This window comes from Carica papaya, chromosome 4 (assembly GCF_054855325.1).
Source record: "Carica papaya isolate Zhongbai chromosome 4, ASM5485532v1, whole genome shotgun sequence".
Classification (NCBI taxonomy): Eukaryota; Viridiplantae; Streptophyta; class Magnoliopsida; order Brassicales; family Caricaceae; genus Carica; species Carica papaya.
The window spans coordinates 23931602-23955145 of NC_142312.1; the positions used below are offsets into that span (position 1 = coordinate 23931602).

The 23544-nt window shown below is 36.6% G+C and overlaps 4 protein-coding genes across 4 annotated transcripts; 1 reads left to right on the forward strand and 3 right to left on the reverse strand.

Moving 5' to 3' along the window:
• Positions 1-302: 302 nt before the first annotated feature.
• LOC148266470 (GRAS family transcription factor) lies at positions 303-2128 on the forward strand. The gene has a single exon (XM_088218278.1). The coding sequence runs from the start codon at positions 394-396 to the stop codon at positions 1987-1989; it is 1596 nt and encodes a 531-aa protein (XP_088074404.1). The 5' UTR covers positions 303-393; the 3' UTR covers positions 1990-2128.
• Positions 2129-2302: 174 nt separating this feature from the next.
• Positions 2303-5937, reverse strand: SPL2 (E3 Ubiquitin ligase family protein). The gene is made up of 6 exons (XM_022047310.2): positions 5421-5937; positions 4730-4831; positions 3901-4071; positions 3640-3761; positions 3164-3283; positions 2303-2909 (listed from the first exon to the last, which is right to left on the reverse strand). Exons 1-6 carry the CDS (start codon positions 5796-5798, stop codon positions 2618-2620), a joined length of 1185 nt encoding a protein of 394 aa, XP_021903002.1. The 5' UTR covers positions 5799-5937; the 3' UTR covers positions 2303-2617.
• Positions 5938-6204: 267 nt separating this feature from the next.
• Positions 6205-13400, reverse strand: LOC148266471 (alpha/beta-Hydrolases superfamily protein). Its single transcript, XM_088219108.1, is given in 7 exon segments — positions 6205-6605; positions 11005-11123; positions 11889-12032; positions 12199-12332; positions 12387-12574; positions 12577-12801; positions 12803-13400. Coding segments are annotated over 7 exon segments (975 nt in total). The 5' UTR covers positions 12833-13400; the 3' UTR covers positions 6205-6470.
• A 983-nt stretch (positions 13401-14383) lies between these two features.
• On the reverse strand, positions 14384-19260 carry LOC110819889 (putative GTP diphosphokinase RSH2, chloroplastic). The gene is made up of 6 exons (XM_022049219.2): positions 17962-19260; positions 17681-17866; positions 16493-16953; positions 15827-15985; positions 15400-15751; positions 14384-14955 (listed from the first exon to the last, which is right to left on the reverse strand). The coding sequence occupies exons 1-6, from the start codon at positions 18727-18729 to the stop codon at positions 14647-14649; spliced, it is 2235 nt and encodes a 744-aa protein (XP_021904911.2). The 5' UTR covers positions 18730-19260; the 3' UTR covers positions 14384-14646.
• Between the last annotated feature and the right edge of the window lie 4284 nt (positions 19261-23544).

The following is a 23544-nucleotide window of genomic DNA, read 5'->3' on the forward strand; positions in this document are numbered from 1 at the left end:
GTAAATCGGATTATATTATATCATATTAATTATTATAATAATGCAATAATACATATCTGGAATTGCAACGGCAAAAAGTAGATGCAGACAAAGATTATTGAATCTTAAAAGAAGAGCTTGCCTGTCTCTTGACAATTCAAAATTCAACCCATCACCATCTCCAATTTTTTCATGACATAAAGATCTCAACCACCATTAACATCCAAACACAATAAGTCAACACCCACAACAAATAACAGACAAGAACTTCCCCATCTTAAACCTTTAAACAAAAACATTGCAACTTCCAAACACAGCACACCATTACATACAATATTATTCTCTCTGCCGTCCCCATTCAGTATTTCACAATACAATATTATCCTCTTTTCTGTATATCAATGATCATCGAAAATGCTGTTTTATGTCAAACCAAAAATGACTTTTGAAGAACAGAATCATGCCTCTAATTACGCCTTAGATTGGCTCGAAGATTCGGTCTCGTTCTTGCCCTCTTTCTTTGATGATACATATACCTCAGATGATATCAATAACTACCAGTTATGGGGTCAAAGTGATCAGGAATTAGATCATAATCTCATTCACAACTGTGTTGCTTCCCTCGACACCAACACCACCTCCAGTTCTACCAATATCGCCAGCTTAATACCCACTAATCCTCCTTTTTCTGATCATCCACCACTATCCAATTCATGGAAGAAACGAAAGAATCAGAGTCGAGAAGATGAAGATGTCTCCATTCAGGCAGTTAAAAATTCTGTTGGGAATAAGAAAATCATAAAGAAATCTACAGTAAGTAGCTCCAATAACAGTAATGGTAAAGAGGGAAGATGGGCAGAACAATTGCTTAATCCTTGTGCAGCAGCCATTTCGGCTGGAAACTTCGTAAGAGTTCAACATTTATTGTATGTTCTCCATGAGCTACAATCACTCAAGGGTGATGCTAACCACCGGTTAGCAGCTCATGGCCTCAAAGCGCTGGCTCAGCATCTCTCATCATCTCCTGTATCAATAGGACCTGGAACTTTTGCCTGCACCGAGCCACGGTTCTTTCAACGATCTTTAATTAGATTCTATGAGGTTAGCCCTTGGTTTTCTTTTCCCAACACCATTGCAAACTCTTCTATCCTGCAAATTCTTGCTCAAGAACCTGATAGAACATCTAGTCTTCACATTCTTGATATTGGAGTCTCTCATGGTGTGCAATGGCCAACACTGCTTGAAGCCTTGTCTCGAAGACCAGGAGGTCCTCCTTCTCTTGTTCGTATCACTGTTATTACTCCCACCAACGAAAGTGATCAAAGCATAGCCCCGTTCTCTGTTGGTCCACCAGGTGACAATTTTGTCTCAAGATTACTTCGGTTTGCCAAGTCTATGAACATAGATCTACAAATCAATGTAATTGATAACCACCAGTTGCAGAATCTGAACGCACAAATTATTAACACATGTTGTGATGAAAATTTGATCATTTGTGCTCAGTTTAGACTGCATCAACTAAATCACAGTTCTCCTGATGAAAGAGCAAAGTTCTTAAAGGTGTTGAGAAGTTGGGAGCCAAAAGGGGTGATACTTACAGAGAACAACATGGAATGTAGTTGCACAAACTGTGGGGATTTTGCAACAGGTTTCTCGAGGAAAGTGGATTACTTATGGAAGTTCTTGGACTCGACAAGCTCAGCATTCAAGGGGCGAGAGAGCGAAGAGAGGAGGGTGATGGAGGGAGAAGCGGCAAAGGCATTGATAAACAAAGGAGAGATGAATGAAAGTAAGGAGAAATGGTGCGAGAGGATGAAAGAAGCAAGGTTTTTGGCAGAAGTATTCGGAGAGGATACCATTGATGGAGGTCGAGCTTTGTTGAGAAAGTACGACAACAACTGGGAGATGAGAGTGGATGACAGAAATGAATGTGTAGGACTATGGTGGAAAGGGCAGCCTGTATCTTTCTGCTCCTTATGGAGGCTGGACAAGAAGGCCGATGAGAATTGACAATTCCTACTTGGTTGCTTTCATAAAATTACATTTTATACGATAAATTCTGATTGTAAAGTAATATGTTTGAAAAGGCTGTCTTTAATAGTATTATGTTTTTTGCGAGGAATCTATTTAATACATACTGTTCCAGGTATTTGCAAAATTCATATAGAATCCCTTTTCCGTCACTTTAATATAACTTGCACTCATCCTAATTAAGCTACAGACTTAAAATAAATTATACAACTTTTCTGAAATCGTTTCAGACATATCCTAGATTCACCCATGACTTTGATGCCAACAAACTTCAATCATGTAATGAGAACCGTAGCCCAAGTTTTCAGAAATCTATTCAATTGTTAACAAAAATTACAGTAATGGTTTCTCATCGAGATAGGAAATTATTTACAAGACTAAATACTTACAAGAAAGATTCCAACAGTTCCATCTATCCGTATATCTTTAACATGAAATGACCCGCAACATCTCCTCCAACCACCAGCATACAGTTTTAACAGGGGAGGACAGAATGTGTTTTTCAGTTTTAACTCAAGGTTGCTCCATGTCAATGAATACTAGAGCAACTTTCAGGTCCTGAAATCCTGGTGTGGAAATTTCAAAATACCAGAAGTCATTCTCTCCATCAAGCATAGAATACTCGCATTGAGCCTCTGATTTCCTGTCGACAAACAGGACATTTTGGTGTTAATTCCCGTTCAACCGACAAAGCGCAAGGTTGGCAACATGCTATGTGCCCACATGGAATAAAAGCAGGCACCCTTCTCCTCATCAAGCAGATTACACACAGCTGCCCATCCGGAATATCACCTATCTCCTCCTCACCCGTCAATTCAGAGTTTGCATCAATGCTGGCAGCATGGCTAGGTTGATGGGCCTGTCTTTGTTGCCTCCGCTCTTTCCATCTGTTCCAGTTCCTGAAGGCAATTTATGGATTAATTAGTCCTGCCCTGCAGCTAAAGAAGGTATAATTGGGTACTTCAGAGCATTGGTAACAGATCTACTAGGAGTAATTTGTTTGCCTTCACACTTTTCTTCCATTATTCAGAAAGGATGTGAAAAGAGAGTATTTGATTGGAGAGAGATCACAGATAAGTACATCTATAATAATAATCAACATCTTGGGAGATAAAGGGGATAAAGATCATCCCCAGTACTAAAACTTAAGTACCTCAGAGCAGCATAGCCAAGAATACTGATTGACAGAGAACCAAGAATGATACCACTCCAAAACAGTATCTTTGTCCTAAAAGCAAGGTCTAATAGCATCTGATCCTTCGTTAAGTCTGACCTGCAGCGCCGAAACATCACCTTATTGTGAAACAACATATAAGAGAAGCGACTTAAAATTCCCACTAAATTGGCTATATAGTGGCATGCATCAGCTGAAAAGATGCTAACCATCCTTTCACCACCATTAAAGGGAATGGTGCTTTCTATCATACCAAAAGCTTCAGAGAAAGTGTATCCAAATATTTATGGAAAGAAAACAGTGCACCAAGGAGACATGTCAGATACTAAAGTCAGCAGAGAAGTCCAGAAAAGAGATCCAAAACTTAACATAATGTTTGTCAAATAAAGAGCACAGATAATTGAAAAGCGAATAAGAAACTCTAACAGAATGTGTTCAAGATAAAGTTCCCTTACAGAAAATATGGAAGATCCTTGCATGACATGATCTCAGGAATTCCATTCTTAAAACTGCAAATGCCAACAGCACTTATATCCTTTCCCAAAGGAAGAATTTTCTCTTCATTAAGGAGACCAACCTTGAAAGCAGATAAAATAAGGAGCCATTAAAAAAAATAAAAAATAATTTAAGAATGGTAAATCTACCTAAATGGAAGCTAAATGCAGGGAGGAAATTAGAGAGCATTGAAACTTGAAAAGTATGTTGTAGAAACTCACAGGATATTCATGACCAAAGAGTGCCTGAAGGAATGTATAAGGGGATGCATTAACAGGCTGCAATTGGTGATAAACAGTTGTAAGAGGAAGGGGATGTAAAGAGCCCTCCGTGTTGACAATAACATAATCAGATTGTGGCCATCGACCATCCTCAACAAGAACAAAAGGTACCTGGAAAATTAAAACATAAAATAATAATTATTCCTTGCATAACCTCCATAAAGTTGAAATAAAAAGAAGGAATTAGTCAAAGATATATAAAACTAATAACTCCTGCTAATGTTTCTATTAATATCATATTGCCAACAAACTCTGGAAGCCAAGCTGTAATTTAATGTGTAGTCCATTTGCTCCAAATTTCCAGAACCAGTTCTTAGAGACATAACAACTGTTTAAAGGAACTGAAAAACACTAAAAAATGTCACTACTGCAGAGGCTGCTGTCCAAAATATTACAGGACATGAAAATTCTTGATAGGCTATCCAATGAAACATCCTAAACAGTCAAAACGAGAAAAATTTAACATTGAGGAGCTAAGATTATTGGACAAAGATTCTGATATATGTTGCATACTAGAAACACAAACCATAACGAGAGAAGTGGCCAATAATGCATCAATAGTTATAAACCTTTAAAAATGTCTCCCTGTTGTGGATATGACATGATTCAGAGATGACAATTTAACATTGAGGTATGTCTCATGTCACATTCCAAGGACCAGCAAAACTTTATACTTATGAGGGAAAATCTCCAGGCGTAGCATCCCACAAGACAAAGAAAAGTCCAACAGCATATACACCAAATCAGGGAAGATAAGTGATGAATTTACCATTCTTGATGAAGCAGACTCTTGTTTACCCCAAGATCTTCCAAATATAGCGCGCAGATCCGAAGTCCACCCAAAGAAGCCCTTCCACTCATTATATATGTACTAAAGAAGCACACGTCATAGAACCCATATTAAAGCACTTCACAAATCATTAAAAGAACAAATTTCACTAACCTAGAAATGTATGTTGAGCAGCTCCTATTGAAATGTGAAGTTTCAAGTTTATTTCTTTCATCTATCTTTTATATTTTCAACAAATCCAGAGTGACAAAACAAAAAAGCATGAAAAATGCATTTTAATATCATTAGCACAAGGTTCCAAAATAACTACCAGCCATAGCGCAGGCAAAGATTAGAAGATTTACAGCAATTGTACTTGCCCGTATGTACAAGATAAAAAGGTTATTTGAATTTCCATAATGGAAATGGATAGTTGGTATAGCCTCCATCTTTATACCAACAGCAGGATGAGCAAAATCATCAATGCCAATCCCACCAGCCAAGGCTGAAGGTACAGACAGAATTATATAAGTTTAATTTCAAAGCTTTTCAGGCATACGAAACTAATTCCTACTTTACATAACGTCATTCATACTCCCGTCAAGAAAGCAATGTTTTCTCTAGGTTTTTTTTATAAAAAAATAAATAAAAGGATCCACTCATACAAGTTTATGTTTCTACAGAGACATACAGTCTGTGTTCTCTGGATAACAACAGCTTTATCTCCAGACTCCTGAGAGACCAACACGTTGTTGTGCCTTAAGCCTTTCCAACTCCCATCAACAGCTGATTTCGCTTCTACGGTGCCGCGGACAATCACCAGAGTTGAAGAGGGATCGCTATCGGATGGCTGTGACTGATCTTCTGATGAGACCGGGAGGAGGGAACGGAGATCAGACACGCGAAGCTGCGGAGCGCTTCGGATCTTGCGAAGGGCGGCGGAATTGGCGGTGAACTTGAAGAAGGAGCGAACAGCAGCGTAGGCGAGTGCCACACCCAAGACAGCGCCGTCGAGGGAGAGAGCAAGGTGAGAGACAAGGGACGCTAAGGCTTGCTCGGGGGAAGACATGTTAGGGACTTCACTAGCATTTGGTTAGGTCACGTGAGTGGCGCAGGTGAAAGCATACAGAAGGAGATGGGAGAATTCAGTTAGTATTTTTTTGGGGACAATCAATTAAATTAGCAAAGCGAAACGATGAAGGCGAGGAGGAAGAAGATAGTACTCGGGTCGGGGTCGGAGTCGGAGTCGGGCGGCTACACTCGGTTTATCGGGCCTTCTTAAAGAAGGTTGTAGAGACCAATCCGATAAAACTGGCTTTTGGTGCGAGCGGGAGGCGGTTTACTTCTTGAGAACTTCCGACCCAATTAGGTATGGATTTTAGTATCTTGAAAATATATAATTTATTATTCATGATAATTTTTTTATTTAAAAAAAAAAATTGTAAAATTATTGAATTAACTCGTAAAAAGAGAATATACTTAGTGGTAAAATTCTATGCGTATGAACATAGTAAATAAAATATATGCATTTTTTTTTTTATTAAAAAAGGAAATTAGATTAATTTTTTTTATTATTGTAAATGAGAATGAAGGCCAATTTATGTTAATAAAAAAGTTTAGATCAAGGATGATGGCAGACATGGACACAGAGATTATAAAACCATTGAGCTGGTTGGGTTACCTCAACGTTTGCAGCATGACCCACGTCCTTTGATTATCTCTAGCCTTGAATTCTAATTGTTTACCTTTGCAATTGATGGGCAAAATCCAATGGAAGTATCGCGTCTTTGTCAACCCATATCAACAATGTCTTCTGTACGTTCATATAGATATATACCCCACGTGAAATGTCCAAAAATTTTGGATCTGTGTAATTCTACCTGTTCCTTTCTGTGTTTAACTGTACATCACCTAAAAAAAAAAGCCTTTCACAATTTCTTACTAAATTATATAATATTCTACTACAGTGCTGATCAAAAGATATATATACAAAAACATCTTCAAACATATATACATATATTATGAACGTAGAACTAATAATTTTGTGAGAGTAACTTAATATTGATTCATTTTGTAATCTTAATTTAATAAAATTAAAAATTTAATTGACTAAATTACAATAATAAAATTAGTTTCAGTTTTTCTGAATTTATTATATTCTTTTACGAAAAGGGTATATTATGTCAATTAAATTTTTTTTAATTGGACTAGTTTTACTTAATTTTTTTAAATATATATATAAAGAAAAAAAAAATATTATTATATCAATTAAATAATGTGTTATAATTTATTTGTGTGTGTGTGTGTATATATATATATATATTTATGTAATGTAAGATTTCCTAGTTTATTTATTCATTTACGTCTGTTCTTTCTTAACCTTAAACTATTTAATTTACAGATAGCAAATGGATATATGGCGAGACCTGACCCGTTTTTCTATGATATTCTTCAAGTGATATATAATAATGTGTGTGTCTTTGTGAGGTAAGAACAAAATGCAGAGCATCAAGAAACTTACGGTGATGAACTGGAGAAGTAAAAAATCAGGCGCCCAGTGAAGAGGATCGACCTTGTTCATTGATAGATTGACTAGAAGACCAAGAGCATTTGCAGTTTTTATTAAGAATAATTAATATATTTAATTGTAACCGTTTTTATTTCTGTTTTTTCTTTTGCCCATTGCCCACGTTACGTTTCTTCTTGCTGCTTTTGTTTTCTTCTGTTACGGTATTCTGCATTCTGTTTCATTTGCTGTTTTTTGTTTTCTTCTGTTATGGTACCACTGCAATAGCTATATATTGTTTCCCAGTAAGCAGCAAACATTTAATGGAATAAGGAAAATATTTTCTTATCATTTTACTTTCTCTTAGGTTCATTTGCTTCCTTCTTTTTGTCAAATTTCCTATCTTGATATCAAAGCATTAAACCTTCAACCAACATCATTTTTGCTCAGTAGTTGAGCTACAAAACACTTTATCTCCAATGGCTAGAGATCAGTCTGATGACCTCCAAAATCCTTTCTTCTTTCACAGCGCTGACTACCCCGGTTTAGTTTTGGTGTCCAATCTTCTCAATTGGAACAACTACAGCACATGGGAGAGAGCAATCAGGATAGCACTAACAGCTAAAAATAAGTTGGGATTCATAGACGAAACCCATGATCAACCGAGCAGCACCGACCCCCATGCCGTAGCTTGGTCACGTTGTAACAGTATGGTGGTTTCTTGGTTGCTGAATGCTGTCACCAAGGAGATAGCTGACAGCTTGTTATATCATGAAAGTGCACAATCCATCTGGATCGATTTACAGCTCCGTTATCAGAAGAGCAATGCACCACGTATTTATCAATTGAAATAGAGCATGAATAATCTTACACAAGGATCACTCAGCATCAACACATACTACACACGAATGAAAACAATCTGGGATGAACTCAAAATCTTTCAACCAGCTCCAAGCTGTTACTGCGAAAACATAAAGGCGTGGAACGATTATCAGGAACAAGAGTTTATAATGACTTTCTTAATGGGATTAAATCCCTCCTATGCTGCTGTTAGAGTCTAAATTTTGATGATGGAATGCTCCCCATCCATTTTGAAAGTCTTCTCACTGGTGGTGCAGGAGGAACAACACCGTGCAATCGGGTTCGACTCACACGCAGAAACAGGTCACGGTTCCGGACCCTCAGTTGCCCTAACTCAAGGAAGAAGGAGACCCACCTGTTCACACTATGGGCTTGTGGGCCACACTGTGGACAGATGTTACCACCTACATGGATACCCACCGGGCCTTAAGCCCAAGCCCAAAACACGTTTTAATGATGGAACTGTGCAAGCCCAAAAACAAACCCACAGTGCTCCAGCTGTTTTTGATGAGGGGTCTGTCCAAACGCGGGCCCAAGCCCGTAATCCACCAGCTATCTCTCGGCCCACTCATGGAACCAATTTTTTCAACCCGTCTGGCCCTCAATCCAAGCCCGAGTTCTTCTCCGCCAACCATACCTTGGCCCATGAAGTATCATCCTCCTCGGGCATGCACCCGACCACAAGACAAGTGCAGAATTTTCCCAACTCTGTCGACAACTGCTTACAGGCATCTCATTTCGCTGCTTCTGTCGATAACTTAAGCACATCGCAAATTAAGAACATTATTGCTCACCTAAGTGCACGCCTCCACCAACCCAACACTGTCATCATGCCTGACAATCTATCTCTCTCCACAAGTCATGCCACCCTTGACCCTCACGTGGCAGGTATATCTTACACACCCTTTTGTCTTTCCAACTTCACATACACACTTACCTCTGAATACTGGATCATTGACTCTGGAGCCACACATCATATTTTTTGTACACCCACATTTTTCACACACCTTAAAACTGTGCGTCTCATTCCAGTCACTTTACCAAATGGTAGTTCAGTGATAGTCAATCAAGTTGGAAGTACACCACTCACCGACACCCTAACTCTACATGATGTTCTCTTTGTCCCTCACTTTTCTTTTAACCTTGTCAGTGTCAGCATGTTGACCACCACCCACAACTGCACAATTGATTTTTCTCTTCATTTTTGTGTCATCCAGGATCGCACTCGGGACTTGTTGATTGGGAATGGTAGACGCATTGGCAACCTCTACTACTTAACTACCAGATGTTTTCCTTTTCCTGCTGTTCATTATGTTTCCACTCACTCTAAAAGTAACCTATGGCACTTTAGATTGGGTCATCCTTCCAATGTAAAACTTCAGTATATTAATGAATTCTTACAAATTTCGAATATTTCTCATTGTAAGATTTGTCATTTAGCTAAACAACATAAATTATCTTTCGTTTCTAACAATAGATTATCTGATAATCCATTTGATCTAATCCACATTGACATTTGGGGACCCTTCTCTCCACCCACTATCGAATGGTACAAATATTTTCTCACAATAGTTGATGATTGCACTAGGACTACTTGGGTGCTCCTTCGTCAAAAGTCCGACGTTCTTACTATTCTCCCTGAATTTTATACTCTTATACTTACACAATATAATATTTCTATTAAATCTGTGCGATCTGACAATGCGCACGAGTTGAATTTTCATTCTTTTTTCAAATCAAATGGTATTGTTTCTTACCATTCTTGTGTTGAGACTCCCCAACAAAATTCTGTCGTTGAACGTAAATATCAACACGTTTTAAATGTAGCACGTACTTTGCTGTTTCAATCCCATATTCACCTTGTGTACTGGGGCGATTGCATCTTGACCACTGTTTATTTAATTAACCGTACACCGTCCCCCTTGTTATGAAATAAAACTTCATTCGAACTATTAACTCAAAAAAAAACCTTCCTATGATCACTTGGGTACCTTTGGTTGTCTATGTTACTGCTCAACTCTTAATAGTTATCGCCACAAATTTTCACCTCGTTCTAGGGCTTGTGTCTTCCTTGGTTATCCTTCGGGTTACAAAGGATATAAACTTCTTGATATCGAGAGCAACCAAATTTTTATCTCACGTAACGTCATTTTTCATGAACATATCTTCCCATTTCTTTCCTCTCAATTACCTGATCCCATTCACAATGATTTCTTTCATGATCATGTCTTACCAGTTCCTCTCCATACATCTACACAGTCCTTGGATTGTCTTGTTACACCTCCTTGCTCACAACGTGAGTCCTCTCAAATGCGCTCATCTCGCCCACTACGTATAACACGACCTCCCTCTTATTTGTCTGACTATCACTGCTACCATACAGATACCCGTGCACTATATCCTATTTCTTCGTTCCTTACTCATACCAAACTTACCTCCCAATATCACAACTTTATTTGCGCCATTTCCTCCCACACTGAGCCTACCAACTTTCATGAAGCTAACCAGTCCGATGTTTGAATGCATTCTATGAATGTGGAGCTACGTGCCTTAGAGGACAATAACACTTGGTCCATTGTTTCCCTCCCTCTTGGGAAGAAACCCATTGATTGCAAATGGGTTTACAAAATTAAATATCAAGTTGATGGGTCCATAGAAAGATACAAAGCCCGTCTGGTTGCTAAGGGCTACACACGACAATTTGGCATCGATTTTTTTGACACCTTTTCTCCTGTTGCCAAATTGGTTACTGTCAAGATTTTGCTTTCACTTGCTGCTATCCATGGTTGGCGCTTGACTCAATTGGACGTCACCAACGCCTTTCTACATGGTGACCTTCACGAAAAAGTTTATATGACTATTCCTCCCAGCTATTCTCCTCGAGAGGGGGAGACTTTTCCACATCAACCTGTTTGCCGCCTCCATAGGTCAATCTATGGGTTGAAACACGCTTCCCGACAGTGGTTTCATAAGTTTTCACGAACATTGCTTCAAGAAAGCTTCTATCAGTCATAATGTAACCATTCCCTATTTGTCAGACAACAAGGTAAAACCTTCCTAGCATTGTTGGTGTATGTCGATAACATTGTTATTGCCAGTAATGACGATCAGACTATCGAAGAACTCAAAGGTACACTCAGACAAAAATTCAAAATGAAAGATTTGGGAACTCTCTGATATTTTCTTGGACTTAAAATTGTAAGAAATGACACAGGAATCACCTTGTGCCAAAGAAAATATGCATTGAATCTCTTAACTAAGACTGGATATCTTGGTTGTAAATCCTCATCTATTCCTATGGATCCTAATATCAAGATGTCTAAAGATGATGGCGAGCTCCTGAGTGATATCACCAGCTATCGGCGACTAATTGGAAAACTGTTGTATTTAATCATCTCTCGCCCTGACATATGCTACTCTGTCAATAGATTGAGTCAGTTTCTGGCTGCTCCTAGAACCAGTCACCTTCAAGCCGCCTTACGGATTCTCCAGTACATCAAGAGGACCCCTGGACAAGGTCTTTTCTTTCCTTCATCATCTGCCATTCAGATTAAGGCATTTTCTGATGCTGATTGGGCCACATGTCCGGATACTAGAAGATCCATCACTGGTTTTTGTGTTTTCCTTGGGTCTTCATTAATCTCATGGAAATCAAAGAAACAACAAGTCGTTTCTCGGTCATCTGCTGAAGCCGAATATCGCTCCATGGCCAACACTACTTGCGAAATTGTTTGGATTCTGAAGCTGTTACGTGACTTAAAGGTTCAACACCAAGGCCCTGCATTACTTTACTGTGATAATCAAGCCGCTTTACATATTGCTTCAAATCCAATGTATCATGAAAGAATAAAACACATTGAATTTGATTGTCATTTTGTTCGTGAGAAGATTCAAGATGGTACCGTGAAGACGATGCACATATCCACTCGAAATCAACTAGCAGATATAATAACAAAGGTCCTTCATCCTGTGCAATTCGCCAATTTGCTGAGCAAGATGGGTACGATAAATCTGTATTTTCTATCTTGAGGGGGAGTATTAAGAATAATTAATATATTTAATTATAACTGTTTTTATTTCTGTTTTTTCTTTGGCCCATTGCCCACGTACAAATGCCAGTACGTTTCTTCCTGCTGCTTTTGTTTTCTTCTGTTACGGTATTCTGCATTCTGTTTCATTTGCTGTTTTTTGTTTTCTTCTGTTATGGTACCACTGCAATGGCTATATATTGTTTCCCTGTAAGCAGCAAACATTTAATGGAATAAGGAAAATATTTTCTTATCATTTTACTTTCTCTTAGGTTCATTTTGCTCTTCCTTCTTTTTGTCAAATTTCCTATCAGTTTTCGGAACAAAAAATTCACATACATCACCTTCAACTTTCTTAACCCGCTCCACCTTCAGATCCTCCGTCGATGCCACCGCACAACTCAAAATCACAACCTTCTCCACGACCTCCGGATAAATCTCAGCCATCCGACCGCGTACGCCGAGAACTTCTCCACTCCCAATCTCTTCAACCCTTCCACTACACATTTCGCTTGGAAATAATCGCTCCGCTCTGATTCACTCGTACATGACTTTCCGAAAAACGATAAATCAGGAAAATACAAATTGAATCTACGAGAGAGTGGGGCCACTTGATAAACGAATTGCCACCTCGAGTAAGCACCATAGGCGTGGATCATCACCAGATTTGGCTTCGCCGAAGCGGCGGAGATTGGTGATCCAGATCATCTAAATCGACGGTAAATGGTGAAAGGCCACATGGCCAGCAATACAAACATAGGATGATTAAGATTGGAAATGTATTTAGATTAAGAAAACCAGAAAGTAAGGTAGTTAAAAATGGTTATGGTGGTGGAGAGAGAGAGAAAGAGGACGAATGAGAAGCTTCATAGAGATAGATTCTTTTCTTTTTTGGTAGAAAAGGAGAAGTACAATGTAGGTGGGTGGTGAATCTAGATTTTGATATAATAGCTATGAACATATAAGAAATGTGTTGAATCAATTTTTTAAATGAATAGATTTGATTGTAATTTTGAATATAAAATTCAATTAGTGTTTAAATAAAAAATGAAATGATATTCGATTAAACATACCATTAAACAACATTAATAGAATTTGAAAAATAGTTTAAAAATGAATAGATTTATAAATCAAAATCCTAATGCATATATAAATACAAAAGAGTGCAATGGAAACAGAATAACATTTTCAAATAGTGTTTAATCGATTACATATATCAACTAATTACAAAATATATAAAGTTCTATTAAAAAAAATAAAATTTAGGCCCATTTAGCATAATTTTGATTATAATTTTTATCTTTTAAAAATATTTTTATAATGAAATAGATAAATTTTTAAAAACTAATTATACTAAATATAAAATTTTTAATTTTTAAAATTGATAGTATTTTTTACAGTTATTTTTTATTAAATATTAAATAATTTTTAAATAAAAATATTTCTAATTAATATTTATTTAAATAATATTTTTAAAATTCACAGTAGAAACTAGTATTTTGGAACGCGTTCTTAATTAAAAAAGAGAAATAAGTAATCACCCACACCTTTTTTAACTAAAGTAAACAGAATGGAAGGAAATAGATACCTTACTTGCAGAGTTTCCAAGTGCTTTTCTTTTTCAACTTAAGCTTTTTGGGCGGCTGGATTTAGCTTTCCACCTAGATTCCTTCACTACTACTGTCTTTTACCTCCACTATCTACAATACTCTCATCACCTGAAAACAAACCATTCATATATTTATCGTTGAAACCCTTCCAAGTACTCTCCAACCATGGCTATTACTACGTATACTTACGCAACCCATAACACATCACATAGATCAGTAGCCATGGTGATGGCTCTAGTAGTGTCAATAGTGCTGTCACCACTGTATGTTGTGAGAAGATCAAGAAATGAGCAGAGAAGATATTATGAGACCAAACTCGACTCTGGTTTTGTTCTTCCTCTGCTTATTGCTGGGTTGATAATCGCCATCAGAACTACTTCAGGTTCTTCTTTGTCCACACGGAGATATTCGCTGCTTCCTTCGCCAGATCCTTGTTGGGTGCTTAGAATTGGGAGCTCATCGTGGGGACTCGGGGGACTCCTGATCTTGCTTCTTCTTGTTTTATCATGGCAGGACTCTCTTCAAGATTTTTTTTGGAGATAGAGTTTTTTTTACAATGTCTGAGAAATTGGTGCAAATTAGGATCCTCTGCATCAATTCAAGAATCTAGCTCGGTGGAATGTTGTCGTCTAATTAATAATAGATAAGATTGAGAAACCAAATAATTCAGCCTTCATTGAATCTAGTTAGCGTGTTTATTTCCTTTTGCTTTTCTTTCAGTAACATTTTTTATGGCATAATAGAACCATAGAACTGTTCTGTACAGCAAGTAATGCATCGTGCATCTACAAGAATGACTAATTATCACTAGATCCTACCACTATAAAAGAGAATCAAACAAGAGTCAAACGAAGGTCAAATTCTCCACCCACTGCCTCCAATGTCGTCCGTGTAATGAATCACAGATGAATATCAGCTTCTCCAGCCAATCGTGCTATTTATCGGGGTACCAGTGCTTGACATAGCCAGTCCACGATTGTACATGCGCTGAATCTCTTCCCTGTACTCCATCAAAGACTTATCAGGTATTGTAGGAGTCAACTCCACAACATCCCCCATCTTCAGCTTACATGTGGGATCACTCACTGGCTCATGGTTCAGCCTTGGCCTTAGTTCTTCCTTCACAGACAAACCATATATACTACATTTTGAGCTTCCCCACCCAACTCTTGCAAGCAGATCCATCATTGTCGACTCTGCCGGAAGCTCTTGCACCGACATCTGCGACAGTAAAAATTGGAAACAAATTACAACTTGTCAGCCGTTGACAAAATGAATATTAAATTACATAACGAACGTAAGAAACATTTCCCCGTAGAAGATTTATCCAGAGAAAATGCAGCAAGCGATACTGGTAATGGTTAATTCATGGTAAGGAGAAAAATACAAACATTCTGACTCAATAGATCCTCCTGTACCATAAAGCCAAAACATGGATTACTTCTTTAAAGAGTATAAACCACACATGAAGTTGTTTTGATAAAAAAGTTTCCAAGGCCTGGGCAGGTTTAATGTGTTTCAACCGAGGCTAAACGAATGTCTAGATAACAATCAAAACTACAGTCTGAAAGGAACAACAAACCACAATTCGATTACCAAACTGTTCAGCTGTACCCACTTCGTTAAATATAGAATGGATGAATACAAGCAGCGTCAGAGACAAACCTTATCATTTTCAATCATGATGACAAAGACAGGTCCATCCTCACAACAGTGTGGCTTATAGGAAAATGGGCAATCATCAGAATGAGAAGGGAATTTGCAGGGTGGCTTGATGGAATCAGAATAATCAATAGAAGTCTGGTCATTATTTATTGTTTCACAATGCCAGGTTATAACCCATCGTGCCCACTCAACCATCTGAACCACAAAGGAAGAGTGCTTGCAGTCACCTTCCTTGTATCTCCAGTGAGCTGCAAATCCAAACTCCGCTTGTAAATGCATCTCCTTAGTTCGAATTTGCACTTCAAGAGGAACTTTTCCTTCACCCATAACAACTGTATGCAAAGACTGATACCTGTCAATCAAATCAATAGTTAGTAGAGAAAAGAGTAACAAATATCACACCAGAATTTATGAAGATATAACATACCCATTGAACTTGGGATGAGTTATGTAGTCCTTAAGCTTTCCAGGTACTTCAGACCATAACTGGTGTACAACTTCTAAAGCACTATAACAGTCCTCCTTGTTTTCAACAATTAAACGTAATCCGTGAATATCATGGATTTCATTCATGGTTAGCTTTTTTCTGCACAATATGAAATACCACAAGTTAGGAGAATCCTTCATAACTATACTAATACTGCATACTCATAAACGGTTAGAAAATGGCATATGCTAACCACTTTTATTTTAAACCTAAAAAATAAAGGAGCCCAGATATTTAATAGATGATTAACAGAAACAGAATATCCTTCAGAAAATGGATTCCACCATCTGAATGAATCCTTAAAGTAACACAATATCAAACTTATAAGAAGGCTAACATAACTTTAGGCCTTTTTGGAACGAAATAGTTTCGGCAAAAATCCAACTAACAGCCAGAAAAACTAAATAGCTTATAATACCATAACTCTATGTGCCAGAATTGATACTGAAGATATACAGATACATCTGCAATGCATCTAGCATATTTGCATGCAGACACGAACATGTCTGACCATGTAATATTTGATAACTTACAGAGTGAATAATCTGTGTGTGTGTGTATATATATATATATATATATATAGAGAGAGAGAGAGAGAGCACATACTTCAACATTTTGCAGTAGATGCTATACAAGCTTTTATGCCTTCCAGATAGAACGTGATACGAAATGCCTTTCTCCTTAAGAGCTTGCTCTAGTTTGTCTATAGCAGAGGTAACCATTGCTTCATCAGATGATTCCATAAGTCTAGAGGACAGTTCTTTGTGCTGGTCTGGGTTGACATGCTTGAAACACAGATTTTCTAGTTGTACCTTCCAACTATAGATTCCTAATCGATTGGCCAAAGGTGCAAATATTTCTAAAGTTTCCTTAGCAAACCGCTGCTGCTTAACCAAAGGCAACGCATCAAGAGTCATCATATTATGCAATCGATCTGCCAATTTAATGAGAACAGCCCTAGCATCTGCCATCGCTAGGAACATGGTGTGCATGCGATCTGCCTCAACAGACCTGCTAGCAGTATTGTTCTCACGAGCAAGTTGACTCAGTTGGCTGAGCTTGGAAACCTATGTTAATGCCAGAAAAGAGAAACTTATTCTCCTCTGAGGATAAAAATCCATATACAATAGACTAACACAACAGGAAGTACAAGAAAGTGAACACATTTTCAATCAAGAGAACAAATGAATATTTTCATTGCACACCATCCTCTAAGGGAAATAGTCAGATGGATGAGAGAAGTACCAAAAACAAGTCAACAAATGTTAGCAACAAAAATGTATGGGATTAGATCTCCCCAAGAGTGGCAGACTTATTCAGAAAAATCTTATACCTAAGAAGGGACTATGATTATATAGTCAATCCAGAAACCCGAGAAATATGATAACCCAAGGTCAAGGCATTAAAAATTTCTGAATTTCTCAAGCTAGTACAAAACAGAGCAATATGCAAATAAGATAGCAGCAAACATTCTCATAAATATTATTCAAATGACAAAATAAATAAAGATGAAGAATACTGTTTACTCATATAAAGACAACATCTACATACACACCACCAAGTGAGAGAAACCAAAGTTCCACATCATAAACATTTTCTCATTGGCTGACAACTCGCAATATGTTCTGGTTTAACTGATCTACGATTTAAGATTTAATAAAGAAACCCAGTTAACAACAACTCAAATTAAATGCCAAGGAGAGCTCAGACAAAGCTCCATAAGGCATGTATTGTACAGGTCTCAGAATAAAGTCATCAGATAACACAACATTCAATATGAATTATTTTTCTTACCCCTTCAACCAAGTCAGCAACCCCTGCTCCAAATGTCCTGAAGATATACTCATAAGTCAAATAGGAATCATCAAGCGCATCATGTAAAAGACCCGCAGCAATCACGGAGGAGTTAGCACCAATTAATGCCAAAAGCACTGCAGTTTCCACGCAATGTTGCAAATAAGGATCACCACTTGCACGCCTCTACAAGAAAGACAACACAACCATCTCAACTAAATATTTGTAAAATAAATTTCCAATGATCAAAACACATAATGAAGATCCATGTTCAATCTGACCTGCCCTCTATGTGCCTTCTCAGCCTCGTGGAAAGCCTTAATCACAAAATCATCAAAAAATATTTTGTGCCTCATTTGTGCACCCAACAGCAACTCTTTTGCACGAGGTTCAACATTGCCTCCCACAAAACTATCCTCCATGTTAAACGTCAGTTCATCAACAATAACTGAAGAAGACGAGCCTTTATCAATAGAACCGTCACTGTCTGCCTCAGAACTCGGCGAATCATAATCAACGCACGAACCCAGTGCATTTCTAATGAACCCATTAAACAAAACATTAGCGTTTCCTCGGAAGGAGATATCAAAGTTCTTATCTCGGGAAATTCTCATTGGTGGACTCCTTGCAGACCCAACTCCACCATTAGAACTGCAGGAAAACGGACCCTGAAGCACCGAAACCGGGCTCTGGTCCCTTTTCAAATAAGACCCACCGCCGAATTTACTCGGTGAATAGCGGAAGGAGCTGCTCAAACTCAATTCTTTCATTTCCTCACCTCTGTCGTGCCATAAAGACCCCAAGTCCTCCCCTCCTCCGGAGAAACTCGAAGAAGAAGAAGATGCGTGTTTGACGGACGACGACGAGAACAAACAAGACAATCCACCAACGATCGTTTTCTGTGAAGATGATGCCGTGGACGTAGCCGAAGAAGAGGGCCTGGAGTTCAACTCGAAATCACACGATGCATGAGCATTGATCTGGTGCGTCGTGGAACACACACTGCTAGGTGGACTAGCGTAGAGTGCTATTGTTGTGGGCACAGCCATGAAGGGGCGGTTTTTTGTGATCGGAAGTTTCTGGGATTTCAGATCACAATTTGACAAGGAATTCACAGATCGAGAAAGACTCTCACTGAAATCGAAATTTTTGTTTAAGACGTTTTCTTTTTCGTGGAAAGAAACCAACTATTCTAGAAACCAAGCAATAATTTTCTCTGAAAACCTAGAAGTTTTCCCTAAAAAGCAACCAATTCTGTGAAGAAACAAATAGTTTTTCTCCCAGACCCAATAATTATAATAAATATTTTTTAATAGGAAATTGGATCTAGGGGTTTATGTACGTATATATACAGAAGGAAAGAGCAGAGAAATGAGGGATTGAAGAAAATATTTTCTAGAGAGGTAGTATGAAGAAAGAGTATGTACAAGTCTATACGAATTAAGACGTAGAAATTGACAAATAAAAAATAAAAAAATCACACCTTAAACTCGGAGTGAATTTTTCAAAGTGCTAACCCTAATTGTGAGAGAATGAAAGAGAAGGTTTGTTTGTTGTTTTGATTTTCCTGGAAGAAACTTCTCCTCCTTTCTCTGTGCTCTTATTCGCTTAGCAACCAGGCGACGGAACAGTGAAATTACGAGACTGTCCTTGGAATTTTGATGCAAAGCAGTGAAATATTCAAAACTGTTGATAATAACGGATAATCTAAATTAAAGATTTGTGATTAAATTAATCAATCAATCAATTAATTAAAAATTGTTGGGTTAATTGGAATTTAAATATAATAAGAAGTAGATTGATCTGGCCATACAGTTATGATTACTGTAAAATCAAATCTTAACCAATAAAATATAAATGGGGAGTTTTTTAAATATATCCGATCCAGCTCAACGGAAGATTGACAAATCACAATTATCTTTTTAAATATAATTAGCTGGTAGTGTATGTTTAATTATAATTTAATTTCTAATTGGGTGTTTGGGCTTATCTAAAATACGATTAGATGTTGGAACTAAACGTAATTAACATATTTACACATGGACATTATCTAATCACCCACTTGCAGTGGGCTCCACCATCTTGATATTTTTTTCTTTTTTTAATAATTATTTTCAGATTTATTCATTTTCTTAACCATATATATATATATATATTAATAAAACGACTGCAATATATATATATATATACATATGTATTCATCTTTTTTACCTTGGTCTTTTTATTTTTAGTCCATCTCAATTATATCTTAAATTAATCTTTTCATTTTAAAAATTATTTAAATTAATCTACTTCTATTAATAACATCGAACAATGTTAATATTCTTTAACATATATCACTAAATTTGACAAATGATACCTTTTAATTAAATAAATTTTATATTAAATATTATATATTGTTTCACATTATATTTAATAAAATAAATTTATAAAATTTAATATGATTTAAATTGATTTTGAATGTTACATTTAAAAATATATCACATAATAAATCATGTAGTATCTAACGTTAAAATGTAAACAATAAGATGTAATGTTTAAATTCGATTAATTCAAATTTTTTAGAAAAATATAAAAACTAATTTAATAAAAAATTAAAACGGATAGTGAATTTAATAAAAGTAAACATACATTGTCTAAATATTAAATTATTAATTATACTAGTTTTAATTATTAAAACTTATTATTATTGTAATAATTTTTTGCTTTTTTGGACCGTATATTGAAAAAAAAAATACACATGTTAATCGTTACATGTTAAATACAATTAACATTGTCAATGAATTTGATATATGGTAACAAGTTGAGCACGTGACCCCTTTGATTAGGAAACATCACACACAATATGACATTTGACATAGAAAAAATAATTTAAAATATTAGTTTTTTAATATAAAATAAATTTAAAAAAATAAATTATTCTTATTTTACAGAGAGGAAAAACATTTTTTATTTAATTCTTTATTAAAAATAAGTTATTTTTATACTATAAATTAAACATTTAACATGAAAATTGGAAAAACACTCACTTTTTTACTTGCAATTATGTGACAAATTCTATAACAATATTATTAATAGCATTTAATAGACATGAATTAATATAAATATTTTTTAAAAATAAAATATCAAAAAAATAAAAAATTTATATAAAAATTACATTTAATATTTAGGCCTAACTCAATATAATTGTAGAGACTCCGAAAATATCAAATGAAATAAGTTATAAATTAAGTGCGAAAGCTAATAAAAGTTAAAAGCTTACATTTCTTGCACAATAATTTAAAGTATTAAACAGTATTACAGAATTCATTATTTCAAAATAAATACAAGAAATAAGGAAATGAACGAAAAATAAAGAAAACTAGAATCTACTCGCATTCCTCTTGCAGATCGGGCTCTGGAACCTAATTCTCTTGATATGAAATTATTAAATAAGGAGAGCTAGCCCAATAAAAATATCATATTATATCACCAACATATAAGTAAAAGTTGATATAAAATTAAAAAACACTAATTGAGCACTAAATTTGACAAATTCATTTAAATGATAATAAAAATTATTTACCGTTCACTTACCGTAGTAGGATTCATAAAAACAATCTATACAGACAATATGTAACACCCAACATTTATTTTTTTTAGTTTATTTTTTTATAAATATAATTATTTATTAATTGAATTGATTTTATTTTATTTTATTTTAATAAAATAATAATAATAATAATAATAAGGGTAAAAAATTAGTTAATGATTTAATTGAAAATAATTTTGAAAAAAATGAGTGAAAATTTGGGTTCTAGAGGTATTTTTGAAAGAAAAATCAGAAATCAGATGTCAAAACACAATTTAGAAAAGTTACACCACGTCAGATGCCCGGTCAGCAACCCCGACCAACCAGGACGTGTTAGGTGGCAGAGGTGCTGACGTGGGAGGCCACACGGGGGAGCCACGTGGGAAATCCGTGTACGCGCGATCGAACGGCTAAGATTTGTTCCCGCGCGTACGGACAACCCATATTGAAAACATGCACAGACAGTTCAAATTGCATCGCGCACAGACGGTCCAGATTGAATCACGCACGGATGACTCAGATTGAATCGCAATGAACGGTTCAGATTAAAAGTGATGGACCGCCCAGATCAAAAGCGAATAGGTATAAATAACCCCATCCACACTCAAACCCTAACCCTAACTACCAGAGCCCCTCACTGGAGAAAACAACCCAGTCGCCGGGGAGCCGACCGCCGCCACCTGCCGTCATGCCAGATTTTCGAAATTGGCCGAGTAGGCCCTGAGACTGATTTTTGGGTTTATTTGGGACATTTATAAGCATTGTAAGCGGGTTTCAATTCCTGAAGGAAAATTCAGGGAACTTAGGGACTGCCCGTAGACGCAGTAACCATTTAATTTTCGGTGTCGAATCAGGTAAGGATCTCTCACCCTATTTTCTATCATAGATGTGAAGTTTGTAATAAATAATAATACAGTCTTTTGTACGAATTAGATAAATATGCATAATTAATTATGGATTGCTAATGGAGCCCAAAATTGTACATTGTTCTCTGTTGATTCATGTTGATTTATTTTACAATTTAAAGAAATGATGGTATCTGATTTAGAATTTTAAATGCATGTATTACTGTCTTACTTGAACACTGTGTGATTTTAGAATCTAGGATATGATTGTATTACCGGGTGTATGTTCATTATTTATGTGATTGTGTTTAATTTGGTAACGGAAATTAAGGAGAAATAGGAAAGGGATGTGATCTAATTAAACAAATAAGGTGACAGCCTCACTAGATATCCTAGGAGATGGTGGACGGATCGGGATCATAGGGAACCCTACCATGAATGTTGTCTCATACTGGATGGGGTCTGGGGGGCCCGCTTCACCCTTATACCGGACGGAGTATTGAGGTTTAATCTCTTGGCACTCATACCGAACGGGGTATGGAAACGGCCCTGGAATTAAGATTGTTAAGGAAAATGGTTCATGTGTAGCGATGACACCCCTACGGATCCCCATGGATACTAATAGGCTGGTGAAACGAGAAACGGTGATAATTAGTTATTGTTGATGAATATGCATTTATGATACGTTCTATGTTACTGATTGTGCATGAAATTATAGTCTGTATGATGTTATTGTCTTTATAAGTTATTTTCACAGATTTCCCAATGGTAAATAAAAGGGTAAATAGTTTTACTTTTAATGAATGTATTGGTTTAAATTTAGTGCTCCATTAGTTGTTTTGGGTTTTCTACCAACATTTACTTCTGTACCGGCGATATAATATGATGTCCTTATTGGGCTAGTGTAGCTCATCCCTTATTTAACCATTTCAGATTAGGAGGACCTGATTCCCGAGCCCGATCCGCAAGAAGGCTGCGAGTAGATGCTAAATACTTTATAGTTTCTTTTATTTTTTTCATTTCTCGTATTTCTTTCATAGAATTTATTCCGTGATGTTTGTTTAGTATTTTTAAGTTACCGTGTAAAGAATGTTAACCTTAACCTTTATTTCGCTTCCGCACTCAAATTATTATATGCATTTTCTTTTAAATTTTCGGGGCCGTTACACAATAATATTATACAGATTATGATTCCATGTATCACTCTTTTTACCAGTCTGCTGGTATCCATGGGAGTTCATAAGGATGTCTCCACTACACGTGGACCTTTTTATTTAACATTCTCAATTACGGGCCGTCCTCATACCCCGTCCGATATGAGCGTCAATTTACCAAACATCAACACTCCGTCTAGTATGAGGGTGAAGCAGGCCGTCCTCATACTCCGTCCGGTATGAGACAACATTCACGGTAAGGTTCTCTATGTACCCGGTCCGTCCACCATCTCT

Bases quoted from the DNA above. Each gene is read 5' to 3' on its own strand.
- LOC110819889 (XM_022049219.2), bottom strand. From the start codon at position 18,729: ATGGCTGTGCCCACAACAATAGCACTCTACGCTAGTCCACCTAGCAGT. The intron at 15,752-15,826 runs GTATGTTATATC...TTTGATTGACAG, and splicing joins ACTCATCCCAAGTTCAATGG to GTATCAGTCTTTGCATACAG. The intron at 14,956-15,399 runs GTTTGTCTCTGA...TTACTGTCGCAG, and splicing joins TCATGATTGAAAATGATAAG to ATGTCGGTGCAAGAGCTTCC.
- LOC148266470 (XM_088218278.1), top strand. From the start codon at position 394: ATGCTGTTTTATGTCAAACCAAAAATGACTTTTGAAGAACAGAATCAT.
- SPL2 (XM_022047310.2), bottom strand. From the start codon at position 5,798: ATGTCTTCCCCCGAGCAAGCCTTAGCGTCCCTTGTCTCTCACCTTGCT. The intron at 4,832-5,420 runs GTATGTCTCTGT...GTGCTTCTTTAG, and splicing joins TTATCCAGAGAACACAGACT to TACATATATAATGAGTGGAA. The intron at 3,284-3,639 runs GTAAGGGAACTT...TCGGCGCTGCAG, and splicing joins AAGGATCTTCCATATTTTCT to GTCAGACTTAACGAAGGATC.